Raw genomic sequence first — 20,671 nt, 5'->3', positions numbered from 1 at the left:
ATTTCATTCCTTCTGCCGTGACAGGAAGAACAAAAAACTATAATTTGTTAAATATGCATTTTATACAAGAATAATAAATAGGCTACATTTTCTTTGATTAAAAAATGCAGAGTTTTAAATACATTTTAATGAGTATTTTTTTTAGTGTTTTGCTACAAGTTTTGCTATTCTTCTAAGAGTCAAATGCCCTCAATAATAAAGTGAAACCCAACTTTTGGGGATATTTTAGGAGTCCTTATTGAAATGGGGGAAAGGGGAGGCTCATAAATTGCCCACATATTTTTCTTCATTATTTCTATTGGACGGCTGCTATATGAGAACTGTGGAAGTGTATGAGATGGCCTCCTCAATAGTCAAACAGACCTGTCTCTTTGTGTGTGTGTGTGTGTGTGTGTGTGTGTGTGTGTGTGTGTGTGTGTGTGCGCGCGTGTGTGTCAATATCTAAAATCCTGGTCCTTTTGGGGGACATTTTTTGGCCCCCATTAAGAAAAAGGCTTATAAAACATACTAAGTGATATTTTTTTAATAGAAAAAGTTGTGTGTGATGGATAGGTTAGGGGTCGGTTTAGTGTAAGGGGAGAGAATATACAGTTTGTAGCCTACAGTATAAAAATCATTATGTCTTTGGAGAGTCCCCATAAAACATCAAAACACAATGTGTATGTGTGTGTGTGTGCGCGCGCTGTTTGTGCGTGTGTGTGTGTGCTTCAGTTCTCTGTGTGTTACCGGGGAGACGCGCTTGCAGGATGCGGAGTATCCGGTAACGCGCTTGTAGCTTTTCCAAAAGATGCGTCCTCGTTATCCCCATGTTACCTCATGTCTGACTGAACACTGGCCGTGTGCGCACTGTCCGATTCACTGTGCTTTAAACTCAGCGCTGTTTTAAACTTTCGCGATTCCTCAAGGACACTGAGAAGCTTGTTTAGAGGTGCGCGTTGATTTCATCATGGTTACAGACTTTTTTACCATTTTGTAACGCCGCCGGACATCTCTGGGACAGTATGAGCAGTGAATCAGACTCACGGGTTTATATCTGCATGAACACTGATGAAACTGCGAGCAGTGGAACAGAATGACACCGGTGTGGAACCAGCGACCGGGGCGAGAGCCACCGAGACCCAGATGGGGACTGACAGGCGAGTTCAAATGATTCATTAATAAATACATTAAGAGAATAGGACAATGACTAAAAGTTTAACTAGGTCAATTAACCAGTCCACATTTGCAGAATCTCCGTAACGAGGCTATGTCGCTATGATTCTTATGATGACTAAACAAACTAAATAATATGATATAATTATTATTACTTAGATAAATAGCATTATTGCTATAATATTATAATATGTTATTAATAAATGTATTTTCCAAGCATGAAAGAAATTAATTAAATTTAAACGTAATTAAATTTAAAAATAGCTTTAGGTTTATTCATGCATAGAGTTAATTAGTTTCACAGTGGCTTTTCTTCCTTTCAAAAGATCTTTCTTAGTGACTTAAAAGGGAAACAGCGTCTTTGAGTGGTTTTGGTGTTCAATTTCTTAATGCCTCCTGCATCCTTCCACTTAAAGACGTCAGACATGTGTTTAGTGCATGCATGGAAAGAAAGAAAGAAAGAAAGAAAGAAAGAAAGAAAGAAAGAAAGAAAGAAAGAAAGAAAGAAAGAAAACAAGCTGCGCAAGCTGAGTAAAGTGATCCGACATGATCAGATTTGATCCTTTTCCGTTACCCCTGGAGCATGCGGTGCAATTTGAGAATCTGCATGTCTCGGCATTGCTCCTCAATACACACCAGCTCTCAATTATTAATGTTGCACACTTCCTCTTTAATTCGCCTGTATAAGCTTTTTTTTTCTCCTCCAAAATCTGATCGAGCAATTTTAAATGTGCTACATTTTGATGAACAAAGCAGATCTTTGGGACGAGTTGCTCTACTAACAAACAAAAAAAAATAGCAAATTGTATCCTAACAATACATGTTTGTGTTCCAGATCAAAGGATTAAACTGCCAAAATGCCCAATTGTTGCCCCTCGGCAACCTCTTCCCTCTTACCTGCACAGATCACGACCCCGAAGGCCCCTGACAGACTTTGGGCCTTCAGAAAGCCCCGTGTGTCATTGGGAGGAGGCAGGAGTCTCCAGAGCGAGTGGTTATCACGCCAGGCACGCAGAATCAAGCCCTGTGCGCCCGCGGATCGTGAGCGTGGTGCGAGCGTGTGGACAGGACGGCGTGAGGAAGATCTCGCTGCTGTTGAACCGGCGCGCTGTGCAGACCTTCGAGCAGCTCGTGGCGGATGTGTCCGAGGCGCTGGGATTCCCCTGCTGGAACAACGCTCGAATACGCCGTCTCTTTAGCCCTTCTGGCCGAGAGATCCAAAGCCTGGCTGACTTCTTCCGCTTCGATCACGCGTTCCTGGCCTTCGGAAACACCCGACCGTCGCTTGAGGACATCAGTGCAGCTCTGGATGAGCTCTATCCGGAAAACCCCGGACACTGTGAACACCTGCTGAGGGTTTGGGAGCGTATCCTGAGACCCAAGGCCACTAAAGCGGATAGTGGTTTCCATGATGACGATCCTGAGGTGTCCTTACCTGCGGTGCGGGATCATCAGGTGAACCAACCACCGGTCAACAACCTGCAGCCTGTTGGAAGGCAAAAGCTGAAGAGAGAAAGGCAAAGAGAATTACGGAGGAGGAAAGCTGACCTGCTGAAAGAAGACGAGAAGGAGCCGAAGAAAGAGGAACGAAAGAGAGACGCTGTTTTCTGCCGGAGCTGTCGAGGATGCGTCCCTCCTATTCCTCCAATCAGAAGCAGTCGGAGTTCTCAACCGGACAGGACGAATAACCCCAAAAGTAGTACATCTCAAAACAATATGGTTTCTTTGGAAAAAGCACAGCATAGACCGCTGAAAGCTGATAAGCATGTTGCCAATACGAAATCTAGCCCTTCTGTTCCTCAAAACGCTCTAGAGATAATATCTGAGCGGGACATTAATAAGCAGGATCAGAAAGACTTGCAGGGTAACGTCCCACCTGACGGTGCAGAACTCTCTCTGGAGGACATCGAGCGCTGCTACGACATGGGTCGTGTGGTGGGAGACGGGAACTTTGCGGTGGTCAGAGAGTGCCGTGTGAAAGGCCTGGATGAAACCTTCGCCATGAAGATTGTGGACAACGCTAAGCTGCAGGGACGCGGTCACATGATCCAGAATGAGATCGCTCTGCTGCGAAGTCTGGAACATCCTCGGCTCATCCAGCTGTTTCGTTCTCACCACACGGACACACACGTCTACCTGCTGATGGAGCTGGTCACCGGAGGAGATCTGTTCGACGCCATCACTCAGAGCGGCAGGTTTACTGAGCCGAGAGCTGCGTGCATGATCACGGATATCAGTCAGGCGCTGGAATACATCCACAACAAGAGCATTGCACATCGAGACATCAAACCTGAAAACCTGCTGGTAAGAGATGAGAGTTACTCAAATTTAGTCTTCAGGCCGATAGGACGATAATGATAAAGTTCTAAAAATCATTCTAAGGAAGAATAGCAGTCCACATCACAACTATAACGATAACGGCACAGAGAAACAATATCGTTGGAATCACTTACAGAACATTTCTTCCAGCTGATTAATGATAAAAACATTGGCAGCCAATCAGAATCCACCCTGCTTTAAAGAGCTCGAGCGTTCAACGGAACGTTATTATCCGCTTGTGTGGACGCTGCAGTTTTGTGGCCTGTCTCTTTAAATGCGCGTGCTCTTTAAAGCAGGATGGATTCTGATTGGCTGTCAATGTTTTTATCATTAATCAGCTGGAAAAAAATCGTTATGAAAACGATTCCAAATACATTGTTCCTCTGTGTCGTTATCATTATAGTTGTGGTGTGGACACCGCTATTCTTTCAATTCAGAACGATTTTTAAAACAAAATCTTTATAGTTATTGTTATAGTTACCTATATTCCTTTAGTTATTTTGTTATGCGTTTTGTTGTAATTTGTATTTTTTTTTTTTTTTCTATACATAACTTTATTTATTTATTTATTTATTTATTTCTGTTTTCATTCTAGTCACTCAACTTAATCTTCAAAAAAATCATCTTAAACTTATTAATTTCAGTTAGCTGCCAAGGCAACATTTCTAATTTTAGTTTTTGATCTAAAACGTATATATTATTTTATTTCAGCTTATTTAAATTCCCGAAAATGTTTTTTTTTTTTTTTTTTGTGTAGTTTTAGTTATAAATGTTAAGCATTATTTCATAGACTACCAACATTTTTAAAAAATGATAATATAACCAAATAATATAACATTACTACTAAACACAACAACATTTACTTAAATGAGTGAAAAACATAATACATAGGACAGGGAACGGAAGAATAGTTATTAATCTGTTTATTTACATAAAACATCCAAACAAACCGATTCAATAGAATGAATCAGATTTCCAACACTACAAATGAGGACCGGTTATGACGAACCGATCTTAAACTGATTCATTACAACAGATTCAGTAGCAGTAGGCTACTTTGCAACCACTTAGTATTGTATTGGACATGCATTTAAAAACAGTGAACAATACAATATCCAGCTGATATCATCTCTCTTTTTTTTTTACTGATTCTAGGTACAGCGGCATGGCAATGGAAGTCTGAATCTGAAGTTGGCAGATTTTGGCTTAGCCATGGTGGTAACGGAGCCAGTGTTCACAGTTTGTGGCACACCTACATATGTTGCTCCAGAGATACTTGCTGAGACAGGTAAAGTCTGAACCACAAAAACTGGACACAAAAAACCTGAGCTACAGCTCTGTGATCAGCGGTGCGTGTGTATGTCTATATTTGACTAGGTTACGGTGTTGGAGTGGATGTTTGGGCGATGGGTGTTATACTGTTTGTGCTGCTCAGTGGCTTTCCTCCGTTCCGCAGTCCAGATCGCAATCAAGAGGAACTATTCCGCCTCATCCAGAAGGGAGAAGTCCACTTTCTGTCCCCTTACTGGGATAACGTGTCCGAGGGTGAGATCTTGAACTCCAACATTTGACCCCCTACAAATATAAAGAGATTTAAGTGTTAGTTCACCCCAAAATGAAAAAGCTTTCATAATCTTGTGAACATGAATCGTATCATGTTCTTTCTTCAAAGATGCTCTATATTCTCAGTTTTGATTTTTGGTTGAACCGTTCCTGTAAACCCTTCAGATCTGCTGTAATTTAGATGCTGTGATCTAAACACATGACAAGTGTTGATGTGTGTGTTTTCCAGGGGCTAAAGCTCTAGTCAGGGCTCTGCTGGAGGTCAACCCGAATAGACGTTTGACAGCAAGTCAAACCCTACAGCATGATTGGCTTCAACATGCAGCAGCACAAAAAGACCATAAGGGGGCGGCAAAGGCCACAGCTGAGAGCCAGAGACTAAACAGACAGCTGGAAATGAATAAGAGAGATTCTCACAAGCCAGAGATGTTGGCCGAGAAATTCCACGCGGCACAAATTCACGAGAACATACTGAACAATAACTATGAACCAGATATCAACGCACATGACAGAAACCAGGAGATTGAAGAGATTCAAAACATGATGAGCAACCAACAATATTCATCCCATGCAGAAGACACCACAACAAACATTCAAAATACCACGGATCAGCACGTACCTGAGAAACCAGCACAGCAAGAAGATACTGACTCAAAACAAGAGTATCCTGCTGAGTAATGAGTTAGTTAAAGGGTAAGGGTGAGTAGAAGAAACCAATGATATATGAAAAGGACAAACACAGGCCATGTGAATGTGAAAAAGAGGGACAGTACGACTGACAAAAACATTTAGTGTCTTCTCTCTCTCTCAACCTACACACATACTCTAAGCACTGATACTGACAGAAAGTTCACCGTTTTTGACCTAATCACCATCAGGCCCAGGTGAAATCTGCTCTCAATTCACATTTCGGCACTCAAAGAAGGGTAGGCACTTTGTTTTATAAACACTTTTTGTTATACTGGTTGAAACTCTCTTCACATCCTGATAGCAATCCATAATAGTGGTCTCAATATGAAAACATGTACAGATATATCCTCTGTGGAAGTCTCAGGACCAAAACATGTTCATCCAATCATTGCAATCGGTCCGAATCTTATGCTTTCAAAGCTAGCTTGCTATTACTAGCCACTACCGTCTACCGTTAAATGAGTGCACTTTTCTTGCTATAATTCTCTTGTTATAAAATAGTTATCTTGTATAATCCAATATTTAAAAACAAATACGAATTCAGTGTTTATTCTGTGTGGGCCTACAGGTCACTAATGAAATGACCCAGGACATTATTACACATTATTATTATTATGAGATTATTTACTGACTAGAGAAAGAAGGGCTTTATTTTAATGTTGTTTTTGTATGTGCGAGCCTCTAATTATTTTACTTTTTTCTTCTTGATCTGTGTCTAAAAGAGAGACTGCATAAAAGAAACTGTAAAAAAAGAAACATTTCAATATGAAAGGACTAGTTTTGTTTTTTAAGAAGTATCAGTCAAGCTCGGCCTCTATTACTTGAGTGCCAATGTGTGTGGAAATAGTTGGGCAGACTAGCAATAAGCTCAAAGTATTTAGTATTGTTTGTCTGACCGTGTTTCATTTCATAGCACGTCTTTATATTTGTTTTAGTCTTTTTCAGCATTTTCTGTTAAAGTTAATTTTTTTTAAATGTTATTTTGAAACATTATGAGCACTGTGTAGTAGGATAATACGATTAAACTTTACTAGCTGTTCGGATACACGTTTCTATAATTTGGTCAGTAAAATAATGTTTTTATGATGATAAAGTGTCTATTATTCTTTGTTTGGTTGACGTTTTAATTTCTTTTCTCTGTAATTACAAAATTACACACTTTTATAAGACATATAAGGCATTTAAAGTATCACCCAAAAATGAATAATAGTAATTCAGATTTTTAAAAGACTAATGCATACAAATAATATTCAAATTTTTGTTGACAGAACAGGGAGTTATCAACCTATATAACCGTCCTGTTCTGGCTGAAGCACATATGATGATAATTACTCAAGATTAATCAATAAATACATTTTCATTATCATCATCATTATGTTAAGATCTGAAATACCAAGTGTTCAGTGGTAATAATTAATGAAGAAAGCCCTTGTCCTTGTCAGGTGAATTTATCCCTTCAACCTTCATTGTAAATGTGGTATATTTTAAGTGTACTTTAGATAGGTATGATGTGCATACCGTCTTTATTACATTGTTATATGCACATTTAATAATATATATTTTATAGTATTCAGTATATAATCAGGAAACACACTCCCATCCCCCCCCCCAATTCAACACAAAGCTTATTCAGGTTGGGGAAACTAGACTGACAGCTGTCTTGCCCAAACCAGTCCATCATAGACCGCGACATTTGATTGGCTGAGGCCGTTTCCCCTCCCCCAGGGGTCATTCTGGTTTCGGGTTAAAAAAAAAAAAAAAAACTTCAAAAGGTGATTTTTAAAAAAAATTTTTTTTAAAGAGATTATAAAGCAGCTTAAAAATGTGTAACATGTTTTTAAAAACCTATGTAGGCTATCTGATAAAAAAAAAATCCATTATTCTATCAAGTATAATAATTTAGATGTATGACAACCCACGATGACGTTGCCATTTTGTCGCATATGAGGAGTGTTGTGGGATTTTGACCATGGTATGAAAAGGTTTGCTCACCTTTTTACTCTTTCTTTTTACTATAATGGCCATGACAATGATGCGATAAACTAGCACAATAAAAGATAAACAAATCTACTAACAAAACCAAGCACCACACTATCCAAATTACAAAAGTTTTTGATCACCTTGCTCTTAAAAAAAAAAAAGCTTCAGCCATGACCCGCAGGAGACCGGTGCGCATGCGCAAAAGCATAGCTCTTTAAATATCCCCAGTCATCTGATGAAGCACAACATTTGTTGCAGCCAATCAGGAAGCGCGAACGAGAAGGGCCGAGCGGCCATCTTTACTAGTGGCAACGCATTCACTGACAGTTCAATAACGGATGACATGATTCGCTTGTTCTTCAGCTCGCTCTGAGTAAACCGACCTCGGATTGGCTGAATCAGAAAGGGACAAACGGACAGGGGCAGAGGAGGAGACAGTCAGGAAAAAAACAAAGATGGCAGTGTAGATTAAGGGAAGGACTATCGAAGAGACTCTGCAGCAAACTGATAACTTATAGGCTTTCGGGAGAATCCGGATCGTGTCGGAGTGGCTCGGTTGTGATCGGAAGGTGTACCGGAGGGAAAGAGCCCGGCCCGGTCGCAGAGAGTCGCCGTGTGCGTGCTGTCACGGCGGATAACGGACCTAAACAACAGCCTGTTGTTTTGTTGAGTCTTTGCTGTTTTTTTTCTCTCTCTCTCTCTTTTCACAAGCTGAGAGCCGAAGCTTACCTGAGATCTATCCAAAAAAATTTACAGGCATCCATGCAGGCCAACCCGCAATAAAACACAGATGAAATTATATCCACTGTCCCTTTACCTTGTATCATATTACCCAAAATTAGCCTATTTGAACTGACGTTTGATGGTTTACAACTGAGTGCATTGTTGGCTGTCCAGACCCCCCCCCATCATTAAAGGCCAACTACCTGGAAAAAGCTGAAAATCTCACCCTGACATTCAGCGGATCCTGTGCTCAGCCCAAATACCCCTCGTGACTCATTCGGATGTCTTCGATGGAAGAGCGGATGGAATTAGGCGTCGCGGCCGCCCCGGGCTCCTCATCTTCGGGGCTGGGTGTCGGTCCTGTGGGGGGTGTCCTGGATGCGGGTCCGGGGAGCGCAGGACTGGCCGGTATCCAGGAGGAGTCCGGTGTGCGGAGAGACGGTCCTGGTTCCGAGGCCGACCCGGACGCACCGCCTAAGAAGCGCGTGAGGCACCAGGAAGGAGAGGCGGGGAAGCTCGAGGAGCGCCTGTACTCGGTGCTCTGCTGCACGGTGTGCCTGGACCTGCCTAAAGCCTCGGTGTACCAGGTAAACAAAGCCATTATGGAGACTTACAATGCAGAGAAATCCGTATGCATGACGTACATACCATAAACATAATGCAGCTATCAAAGTACACAACACGGCATCCTCTATGCAAGAGATATTAGTGAAATACAGCCTGTTGTTATAGATATGACACAAAGGGGGTATCTTTTTGTCATTGTGATTGTTTGTCTATTGTATTTCCATATAATACAGCTGATTGCACACTGTCTGTGACTCATAATGTGTGTGTGAAACAAAATGTCTAATAAAATGCACATATTTGCCATTCCAGGTACATGATTTTTTTTTTTTTTAAAGGGCAGGTATGATGTTATTTTCGAAGGTTTCAGATTCTGCACTTCACGTGATACAGACCTGAGCAGCTGTTTTCTGCCTTCAAAGGCCAACATGACAATCAGGGTGGTCACATGACCTGTTTAACCCAATCGCTGCTGGCTTTTTCTGATCACCCCTCCCCCAAATATGCACCCCATATAATCCCTCTGAAGCCACAGGCTAAACCAGCTGTAAAAGAACTTCCTCTCATGTTTTCACACACTTTGTTCACACGTGCTGGCGTTTTAGGTCTGCACACCCACGTTTACTTTTTTACAAGTGTCCATTTAATGACTTAATAAATAATAATTGGATAAATCCACACTAGGGTGGTCATTTTGTTTGCGTGTTTTGCTGAAACTAGAGGAAATAGTTGACACACATTATACAGATCATGAGAAAAATGTCATCCTCTCACACCGAAGCCCATGTGATTGAGGGAGGAGGTGTCAGACTCAGAGCTCATCATGCCATGTAATCTGTTTATTACAGAATCAGGGGTTGAATCCTATCAAATGAGACGAACATGTGCAAGTCCTGGAGCAAAACAAACACGCCAGGGAGAAAAAAATCAACTGACCACTGAATTAATCAAAAGCAGACTCAACAGACTTTACTTCCAGTGAAATGGATCTGCTGGTGAATTAGTAAACCAGTAACAGAATTATTCAAATGAAACCATGAACTAATCATAAAACAAGAATATTGCATCAGTGTTATCATTGTTAACTAAATCTATTAAAATAAGTTCTGTTAATTCAAATAAAGATTCAATAAAAAAAACATACAATTTTATGTGAAATGCTTTAAATATATATAGAAATGTTGCTTTGGCAACTAACCGAAATAAAACAAGTTGAAGTACTTAATTCATATATATATATATTATATAGAAATAGTTTAAACATATATAAAACTATATATAAAAAAAAGTACATAAATGACTACATTTTAAAACAGAAAATTTCAAAATAAAAGCCAATTCAAAATAAAACATTAAAACTATTTTTTGGTAACACTTTATTTTATGGTTACACATTACTACATGTACTTACTATAGTAATAACAGTAAATGATGCATAATTACAAGTAACTAAACCAAACCCTAACTGTAACCCTATAGTAAGTACATGTAATTAATTAATATTACTCAGTACATGTTTGAGTAAGTACAATGTAACTACGTCACCTTAAAATAAAGTGAAACCACAATTTGCTTTGGCATAGAATAAGTGAAGAATTATCTTTGAACAGTTTTTAAAACACATTAATTTATATCACATGTATTTGTTTGTGACATTAAATTCGGGTGCAACTTTATTTTGCAGTGTCCATGTTACACGTATTTACTATAGCAGTAAATAATGCATAATTACTTGCAAATAGTAAGTACATGTTGTTAATTAATATTACTCAGTACTTCAGTGTATATTTACACTGTAACAAGGACACCCTAAAATAAAGTGTAACATAAATGTACAGTTTTAGATGCAACTGAGATTGAAGCAAATGACAAATTGAGTAAATTTTGATACAAGGACTGAAATGACAGTTTTTTAACAACCCATTCTTACCTTAAAGGGGTCATATATTTTTTATTATTAATTATTATTATTATTTTCCCCCATTAAGATCCACTTACGAATTAAGAACAGAAACTCCCTTTGCATGTGAAATAATGAATCTTTCTCCCGTTTTCTCTGCGCTGAAATGCTCCGCACATACGGTTAAGTTCGGACTGAAATGATCAGGGTTCATGTTACAGACAATCTTCACCCAACCCTGGGATCCTTATGGATGTATATAGGCCCAAGGTTGGACAAACCGTTCTTTATTTTTTTACCTGATTTTACTTAGTGCAGGGGAGCCCAATCCTGTTCCTGGAGATCTGCCTTCCTGCAAAGTTCATATCCAACCCTGATCAAACACACCGGTCTGTACAGGTGAAACTCGAAAAATTAGAATATCATGCAAAAGTTCATTTATTTCAGTAATTCAACTTAAAAGGTGAAACTAATATATTATATAGACTCATTACATGCAAAGTGAGATATTTCAAGCCTTTTTTTGTTATAATTTTGATGATTATGGCTTACAGCTTATGAAAACCCCAAATTCAAAATCTCAGAAATGTTGAAAATGTTCATAAGCTGTAAGCCATAATGATAAAATTTATAACAAAAAAAGGCGTGAAATATCTCACTTTGCATGTAATGAGTCTATATAATATATTAGTTCCACCTTTTAAGTTGAATTACTGAAATAAATGAACTTTTGCACGATATTCAAATTTTTCGAGTTTCACCTGTAGTTATCAAGAGCTCCTGAAGATCTTAAAGGTAGGGTATGGGATTTGCAAAACGGCCGGCAGATTTTGAAAATACACAACTCAAATGGTCCTACCTTCTTTCCTCCAACGCTGGCCCTGACTCCACCCATTCACGTGGAGGGAGGGGGATGGGGGGAGGGGGGTATGGTACGACCGTTTGATTGACAAACTTACTGTCCAATGATTCTAGGTGGTCTTGGAAATGATTGGCTGGAGTTTTTCGAGTCCTGCCCGTTCCACAGATGATTAAATTGCTTAATTTTCATTTCAGTGCTTCTAACTCAGTGGCTATAAGTGGGTTAGGAATAGGATTTCAAGTGATTTTGAAAAAATGGACAAAAAAGAGAATCACATACCCCACCTTTAACTGTGTTTGAAATCGCCCACTGTACCCTCATTCACTATTCCCTACATTAGTCCACTATAGTCCACTTGAAGGACTATATTAGACCATTACAAACGGCTGTCCCTTCAAATAGTGCCCTATTTAAGGGTATAGGGGCGATTACGGACACAGCTCTTATTTACAGGAATCTCTTTTTGAGGAAAATGAGGAAATGCCATCCTGCGCCCTTGTGTTTTGCATAAAACTCCCTGTGAGATGGTTTGAGCTCTGTTTGTGGGCTGAAGATGTGTGCTCTCATTTCACAGTGTACAAACGGGCACCTGATGTGCGCCGGCTGCTTCATCCACCTGCTCGCTGACGCGCGCCTCAAAGAGGAGCAGGCCACGTGTCCTAACTGCCGCTGTGAGATCAGTAAGAGTCTGTGTTGCAGGAACCTGGCGGTGGAGAAAGCCGTGAGTGAACTGCCCTCTGAGTGCAGCTACTGCCTCAAACAGTTCCCTCGCTCAGGCCTCGAGCGCCACCAAACAGAGGAGTGCCAGGACAGGTACTGCTGCACCCCTTCACTAGACACATTACGCTGGAGAGCCATGGGGCGAATTCACTAAACACTTGTGTAGTGCTGCACAATCACTGCTTAAAGGGATACTCCACTTTTTTTGGAAATAGGCTCATTTTACAACTCCCCCAGAGTTAAACAGTTGAGTTTTACCGTTTTCGAATCCATTCAGCCGATCTCCGGGTCTGGCGGTACCACTTTTAGCATAGCTTAGCATAGATCATTGAATCGGACAGGACCATTAGCATCTCTCTCAAAAAAATGACCAAAGAGCAGCAGCCGTAATGATATGACGCAGCACCTGAAAATAGTCCCCAGCTCCGTAACATACAACGTGACCGGGACTAAGTTTGTCTAACCAATTAGACCCATAGTGTATTAGACCTATTTTCAGGCGCTGCGTCATATCATTACGCCTGCTGCACCCATGGTACGGCAGCAAAGTTTCTTGATTATTACGCAGGAATGAGAGTATAGTTCCTAGCCATATCAGCCTCTAAAATCGCAACTTTACATTTTCCTTCTGTCTTAGTACACGATGTAACTACAGAAGAGTCAAGTTTTAAATAGGAAAAATATCGAAACTCTTTGGTCATTTTTTTGAGAGAGATGCTAATGGTCCTGTCCGATTCAATGATCTATGCTAAGCTATGCTAAAAGTGGTACCGCCAGACCCAGAGATCGGCTGAATGGATTCGAAAATGGTAAAACTCAACTGTTTAACTCTGGGGGAGTTGTAAAATGAGCCTATTTCCAAAAAAAGTGGAGTATCCCTTTAAATCCGTCATGATTATTTTCAGCACAACACGCTACTTTTGTAAATATAGTGCACTTTTTCAGCAGCCTTTGTTCCGGAAGTATTTTTTTTTTCCCCAATTATTTTTCCCAATCATAACCCTAACGCTCAAAATAATTGATTGGTTTGAGTAGGACAAACTTAAACTAACTAGTTCAGTCAAATTAACTTTTATGAGTATTTAGCACTTTCTTTTTCTTTCAAGTTCACAGAACTGATATATTTTAAGTAAACTGAACTGTTTCATTGTTTTGAGTTTTATGAAATTATTTCTTTTAATTTAGATGATCTTAAGTTTAACTGAAACGACTGGGATGTCTATTTCCCAGCATGCTTTGCCGATGGCACTCGAAATGGAGAGTAAATGCTAAAATTAAGTGCAATATAATTTTTTTTTTGTGCAAGATTAATGTTAAGTGGGAGATTTAGTAGTGATTAATGTTTTGTTATGCTAATTTAGAAGAATTCTGTTAATGTTGGTTTTAGGATAGTGACCATCATGGTGACAAGTGGTGCATGAGCTTGATTTGAGAGCAAATAAAACCTTCAAATTGCTGCGCTCATACAGCAAGTGCTACTGTATAACATACTATTGTAAACATGCTAACAAATTAGTATGTTAGTAAACTAGCTTGTTAAAGCTAGATAAGTTTTTACTAATAAAAGTGTTCACATTGAGATTACATGAAAGTTACACGTTAAATGCATGAATTAGTGTACTCAAACATTTCAAGTTAAGAACAATTCAAATGTATAAGTACAAAATAAAAATCTGCAAGTTCTGCTTACTTAAACTTTGAATTTCTTAACTCTTGTCAATTGATTGCCTTAAATTTTTTGAGTTTTGCCAACTTATTCGGGTTTACAGTGCATAGGGATTTAAAAAAAAGTCTTCGGTAAAGTGTTATAAGCCATGAACCAAACCAACCAGCTACAAGGTGAATCACAACATTACAAACTTTGATTTGAAGCAAAAGTGTATTTGAAAATTGGACAAAAAGGCAAAGGACTGGGTCGGCTTTAGTGAGAGAAAGAACTGCAATCCCATGAAGCATTGAAAAAAAAAAAAAAAAAAATCGAATTAAAAGTTATGGAGAAATTCTGACTCTGATTGGTGGAGTTTTCTCTACAGAATCATGGGTAATGTCGGTTTTCACCATTGATTTAACAATGCGGACTGACGGCTTCAACAATAGCATATAGCATCGATTAGCAATCTCGTAGCTCACAGCAGGGCTGTTTGTAATGGTTTATAAATTCTCGTTAAAAATCAATTTCCCATTGGATAAAATGAATGGACTTTTTTATTCTAATTGCTACGATGGTTTCATGTGAGTGACAGGTTGCTGGAGGGGAAGAGTTGAAACTGGCCCTTGGACAAGCTTAATTCCCAGCCCTCATCAGAGGAGAGACGTCTTTGCGAGGCAACGGGAATGTTACTGTTTCTGTTTAAAGACTATGAGGGCATATGCTTTTTTTTTTTTTTTTTTAAATAAATACTGATTTGCACAGATTATTTATTTATAATAAATACTGGAATATTCCATAAAAAAATAAGAATTGTCCATTTTGATTTCATGGTGACTTTAATGTTGGCCTATAACAACTTTCGAAAAGCTTGTTTAAAAGAGATGGTTGTGTCCGTTTTCTAGTGAGAATAAATTGGGTTACACTTTATTTTAAGGTGACTTAGTTACATTGTACTTACTCAAATAAGTCCTGAGTAATATTAATTAACTGCATGTACTTCCTATAGAATTACGTTTAGGGTTTGGGTTAGGGTTAGTTGCTTGTAATTATGCATTATTTACTGTTATTACTATAGTAAGTACATGTGTAACTACGTCACCCTAAAATAAATTGTCACCATTCATTGTAACCAGGCACAAATCCAGACGTGTAGTTGAGCACACATTCATTTAAAGAGATGATTTTTAGATGTTTTCATCCATAGTGATTTACTTTACTGCTTTAGCATCACATATGAGGCCACTGTGATCATATGTGTCTTCAGCATTACCAAGATGTCTGGCCTTAAAGGGACTTTGGTGCAAATAAATAATTGCGCTGTCAGTGGGCACAATACGTGTTTAGTGAATCCTCCCTATTCTAGTCTGAATTAGTCATGAAGATGTATAAACACAGACACTTGGCTTGGACTATACAAGTCTCATGCATTCACTCACATAAAAAAATAAATCTCTTCAAATTTTATATGCAATCAACAAGCAAACTGAGATACAATACAAAATATTTAAGTCAAGTCAATTTTATTCATATAACATAGGTTTAAAGCAGCTTTGCAGAAAATCATGATGTTAATGTTTATGTGGCCGGTTTCACAGACACGGCTTAAGCTAGTCCCAGACTAAAATGCATGTTTGAGCTGTTTTAACAAAGCAACTTGCACTGAAATTTCTTAAAATATGCCATTGTTTTGTCTTAAGATGCACATCAGTAATGTATTTTTTCTAAGGCACGTTTATAAAAGTCACTTAAAAATCTTTTATTGAACTAATGCCTAATCCTGGCTTAATCTAAACCCTGTCTGTGAAACCGGGACATAATATCTTATCTTCATGCCTTATAGTCGCATTTAGTAGATTTGAGCTGGTCAATAGTAAAGTTGGATATGCTTAGATATCCAACATTATATATAGAGCTGTGTGATATATATATATATATATATATATATATATATATATATGTATAGTATATTGCTAGAGTTGTTGGTTGGTCATTTAAAAAAAAGGTGTTGTTTTTTTGTATTTGGACATAGAGTGACGCAGTGCAAGTACAAGCGGATTGGCTGCCCATGGCACGGGCCGTTCCACGAGCTCAGCGCTCATGAGGCCGAGTGTTCCCACCCGTCTAAGACCGGCATGGAGCTGATGGGGATCCTGGATGAGATGGACCAGAGCCATCGCAGAGAGCTTCAGCTCTACAACAGCATCTTCAGCCTGCTGTGCTTTGAGAAGATTGGTTTTACAGGTACATAGAAACCTTGAGTCTCGTTTCATTGCACCATTGACTCTTCAAATGAAGTTTAGCTTATTTAGGTTCCTTGACATATTGCTGTAGATCTTTAAAGTCCCCCTGTAGTCAATCATTTTATCCTTTAAAACTCATATTTGATCATCAAAATGACATATTTAAATGTTTATTTCCTTGAAAAAATATTCTTCATGCCTTAAAATAGATTGAATGTAACTCTACACCCTTGCTTCATTTAGTATACACGGTTCTATGAATATGCAAATGAGCTCCGCCTCCACTCACTCCCTCCAGCTCAGAGATCAACTCGTTGACGATCACATGTTGATCTGATTGGTTACAAGGTAGTTTGTGACGTCAGAAACACCAGCGATTTCAAACCGTGTTTTTGAGACTGTCTTTGGTTCACTGCAGTTTTAAGGAGAAAATACTCAGCATTGGTGTTGACTTGTGAATTCTGGCATGGTTTGTCTTAAAGCATATTAAAAACACCACATCGACATATAAACAAATATACGTAGCTACAAAAAAATCTGTCATTTACTCACCCTTCCATAACACTTTCGTTCATCTTTGGAACCCAAACAAAGATGTTTTTAATGAAATCTGAGAGATTTCTGTCCCTCCATTGAAAGTCTTATTTACCCAAATCACTGCTGCTTCATAACATGATCAAAATAAAATTAATTCATATAATCATCAGGCTGTTAAATCCAAGTCTTCTGGAGACACGATCGCTTTAAGGCTAATTCACACTGCACAGACAGACGGCAGCACACGCTTCGTCAGGTTTTGCTGGATCAGTGTGTCTGTCGCCGTTGGTCTGCTCTTGTTTTCACTGATTGAACATGTAGAATCCAGACTTCGACAGGGGTGACACACTGATCCAACAAAAAACAGACTAAGTGTCTCGTGTTATGTCTCGGTGTGAATTGACCGTTCGCAAAGACCCGCCCCCTTTAGTTACTGTTGCTATGTCCGACAAGCCACGCCGCTCTCACGCCACACATGTTCTCACACAGTGAAAAATACATAGCGGAACAAAGAGGACACTGACAGACAGGACAGACCAGGTTACTTTTGATATGAAACAAAATCTCAACTTTCAAATTTGGTCATTTTTTAAAGAAATGTAAACAATAAATACCGTTTTGTGGCTCTTTAATGTGTCTGACAGATCGCTGTAGAGCCGTGAACCGATCATCTCTTCCTTCTAGTTCATTTATAGCATCAAATAAACATGAAAGAACATAAGAAGGAATGTTGTTTAACCGCGGAAAGACGTCAGTACACTGTTTTTCAAGTTCAAATCCTCCAAAGTTAATCTACTAACTCTCCTGACTGCTTTGTCGGACAAAAATGGCAGATGGCGGATTATGATTGGTCAGATCGCCTGTCAATCAAACTTCTGCAAAGGGGCAATTGGCCTTTATATTATGAACATTTAATTTAGGCCTTTATTCACATATAAACATTAATCAGCGAACATAAACAGAAGCTCAACTGTACTTGCTTGACGTGCGAGAACAAACCTCATCGGTTCAAACCTCAAATGCGCTGCGTGACATGAGAATGAACCTCATTGGTTCTCACGTGTCAAGCAAGCATGCCTGAGCTTTGTTCTGAAGAAGAACGAATGTCTCATGGGTTTGGAATGACACAAGGGTGATGACAGAATTTATTTGTATTGTTCATTGTAGTTCATGTTAACCTATATAGTGAACTAATGTCAACAAATGAACCCTTATTGTAAATGTAACCCCTCCGGTCCTATTCCACGCAGTCTCTAGCGCGTCTCTTGAGATCAGGGGAGTGCGGTTTACCTGCACTGCTCTCACTAGCTAGCCTTCCTTACACTCACTCCCATCTGGGTCACGGCACCAATTTTTACCCTCTGGTCCTACTTGTCCCACTCCAAGCGAGAATCGAATACAAACACGAATACACTAGCCTTCCTTACACTCACTCCCATCCGGGTCACGGCACCAATTTATACCCTCTGGTCCTACTTGTCCCACTCCGAGCGAGAATCGAATACAAACACAAATACACTAGCCTTCCTTACACTCACTCCCATCCGGGTCACGGCACCAATTTATACCCTCTGGTCCTACTTGCCCCACTCCGAGCGAGAATCGAATACACTCCTCTGGCATAGGAGGTGGGTGCGCTAACAAAGACGCTGACCGTAGTCTCTAGCATCAGTTGTTTGTCCACCTCTTGAGATCAGGGGAGTGAGGTTTACCTCCGTTACATAAAGTGTTACCAAAAACCACTTGTGTCGTGAAGTAAGTTGATAGTCTGTAATGTCATGTGTGTTTGCTCCAGAGGTGCAGTTCCGGCCCTACCGCACCGACGACTTCATCACACGCCTGTACTACGAGACGCCACGCTTCACCGTGCTCAACCAGACCTGGGTCCTGAAGGCACGGGTCAACGACTCGGAGCGCAACCCCAACCTGTCCTGCAAGCGCACGCTCTCCTTCCAGCTCATCCTGAAGAGCAAAGTGAACTCTGCCCTGGAGTGCTCCTTTCTGCTGCTGAAGGGCCCGTACGACGACGTGAAAATCAAACCCGTCATCCAGCACCACGTCTTCTCCAACGACGCCAACGAGACCGAGTACGCCCTGCTGCCCATCAGCGACAGCGTGGAGTGCAACAAGCTGCTCGCTGCCAAAAACATCAACCTCCGCCTCTTCATCTTTCAGATCCAGAAATAGAGGCACGGGTAGACGGGGGCGGAAGAAACGGATCAGACGACGGGAGAAGGAGGGAGGGGACGGAGCGAACAAAGGTGAAGCGGAGAGGGGAGACGAGCACCACTGAACCACAGATACCTCTACGGGAGCAAAAGAAGGATGAATACGGCCCATCAGTACTGCAGTAGATCGTTTGTGTGTGTGTGAGTGTGTGTTGTAAGCTTTCAGACCCGCTACAGCCAAAAAAAAAGTCAACAATCTCACCCTGCTGATCTCCCATTGGGCCTGAATGAACAACACCAAGAGTCTGGGACTGTGTTTGTGTGTTTCTGGGCCTGTTTGTGTGGATATCAGTCAGTAATGGCCAATGAGAGGCGAGTGTTTTAAGGAAGGAGACTGAACGAGCACTAGAGATAGAGACAGGTGCAACCGATCATTCAGGCAGCGTTTAACTCTGCGTTTGTGTGTTTTCACGCTGTTTTCAGACCTTCCTCTTGAGGTTTACCCGCACGGACGCAGCGGCTGCAACTGCTTTAAGTGTATTTTTGTATGTGACGGTGGCCATTTTCATCAAAGCGCAGCTGTACAGTCAGGCTGAACAAAATGGCTGCCGATCCCACAACCCGAAAGATGCGATTTGCATGTGTTTTAGTTTTTCCGTGTGCTCTCTGGAACGCACACCTTTAGTTGCGTAGCATCATAGCCTTGTAATCTAACTTAAGTTTGAGCTTTTTAACACATTTATTTAAGAACCTGTGAATCTTGCCCCTTTTTTTTTTCTTCTTTGAATTTCCCCCCGCTTTTTTAACCCCCCCATTTTGTGAACACAGGTACATTTCTCCCGACATGATGTCATGATATTTATATTTATTGCTTTTATTTAACCTGCATTAAGGTAACAGACGTTTCACACTCACTCAACACTGCTAAACTGGAAAGATCTGATTGTGAGGCCATGTAACAGACCTTCTTCCACCCTTATCCACATACACACACACATAAACAGACACAAACGCACACAAATGACCTTCTTTCATACCTTCATCTCTCCCTCACACACACACACACACACACACACACTAAGCTGGGGGTACAAAAAGAGCCAATGGGGTAATCGGATCTCAGTTCAGATGAACGCGGCTGTGACTTAGTTTTGACATACTTGAACTCATGAACGACAGAACGAGCAGTTGAGCTGATCTAGCAGAGACTGTCACTTCTGATTAGAGGAGTTTAGTTTAAAACCGTTTCTGCATTTAAAGGCTTTTAATTCTCACACTCTGGCTGTATATGTGCCTTTCTATTAAAGCTCATTTAAACTTGTGGCACTGCATTCTTTCTTGAGTATTTGAGTTGACAAATGCATGTTATTCTCTGATAAATGCATGTTTGAAACTTGTACTTGTCATGTGGGCAAACAGACCACGTAATCATTAATCATTTACTCACCCTAGTGATGTTCCACCTGTACGACTTTTATCTGAAGGAACACAAAATTTCAGCCCTTTTAGCTCTGATTCTGAACAGCTGATGGAAAACAAATCTGAATTGATCCTAATCCTAAACAATTAAATGCTTTGTTATTGTAATTCTCTCTTAAA

At 40.0% G+C, this 20,671-nt stretch overlaps 2 protein-coding genes and 1 long non-coding RNA gene across 4 annotated transcripts; 2 read left to right on the top strand and 1 right to left on the bottom strand.

Moving 5' to 3' along the window:
* The first annotated feature begins 923 nt into the window (after positions 1-923).
* On the top strand, positions 924-6,806 carry dclk3 (doublecortin-like kinase 3). The gene is made up of 5 exons (XM_084131023.1): positions 924-1,136; positions 1,988-3,456; positions 4,627-4,759; positions 4,849-5,016; positions 5,264-6,806. Exons 1-5 carry the CDS (start codon positions 1,073-1,075, stop codon positions 5,710-5,712), a joined length of 2,283 nt encoding a protein of 760 aa, XP_083987149.1. The 5' UTR covers positions 924-1,072; the 3' UTR covers positions 5,713-6,806.
* LOC311093544 lies at positions 4,378-8,789 on the bottom strand. The gene is made up of 2 exons (XR_014608434.1): positions 8,654-8,789; positions 4,378-5,046 (listed from the first exon to the last, which is right to left on the bottom strand). It is a non-coding gene; the product is annotated as an uncharacterized lncRNA (long non-coding RNA).
* Positions 8,709-20,393, top strand: zftraf1 (zinc finger TRAF-type containing 1; the record flags this gene model as incomplete). Of its 2 annotated transcripts, none has more annotated exons than XM_084131020.1 (4): positions 8,709-9,014; positions 12,331-12,569; positions 16,157-16,368; positions 18,700-20,393. In XM_084131020.1, 4 exons carry the CDS (start codon positions 8,709-8,711, stop codon positions 19,089-19,091), a joined length of 1,149 nt encoding a protein of 382 aa, XP_083987146.1. In that variant the 3' UTR covers positions 19,092-20,393. The 2 variants fall into 2 exon arrangements, with proteins under 2 accessions (XP_083987146.1, XP_083987145.1); XM_084131019.1 differs by having other exon boundaries at positions 16,130-16,368.
* Between the last annotated feature and the right edge of the window lie 278 nt (positions 20,394-20,671).

The sequence above is a fragment of the Abramis brama genome (genome assembly GCF_963993115.1).
Source record: "Abramis brama genome assembly, chromosome: 12".
In the NCBI taxonomy this organism is placed as follows: Eukaryota; Metazoa; Chordata; class Actinopteri; order Cypriniformes; family Leuciscidae; genus Abramis; species Abramis brama.
Note: the sequence above shows the minus strand (reverse complement) of the source record. Positions and strands in the feature narration are given on the sequence as shown.

Coding starts and splice junctions, on each gene's coding strand:
- dclk3 (XM_084131023.1), top strand. CDS start 1,073: ATGACACCGGTGTGGAACCAGCGACCGGGGCGAGAGCCACCGAGACCC. Junction 1,137..1,987: donor ACCCAGATGGGGACTGACAG/GCGAGTTCAAAT, acceptor TTTGTGTTCCAG/ATCAAAGGATTAAACTGCCA. Junction 4,760..4,848: donor AGAGATACTTGCTGAGACAG/GTAAAGTCTGAA, acceptor ATATTTGACTAG/GTTACGGTGTTGGAGTGGAT.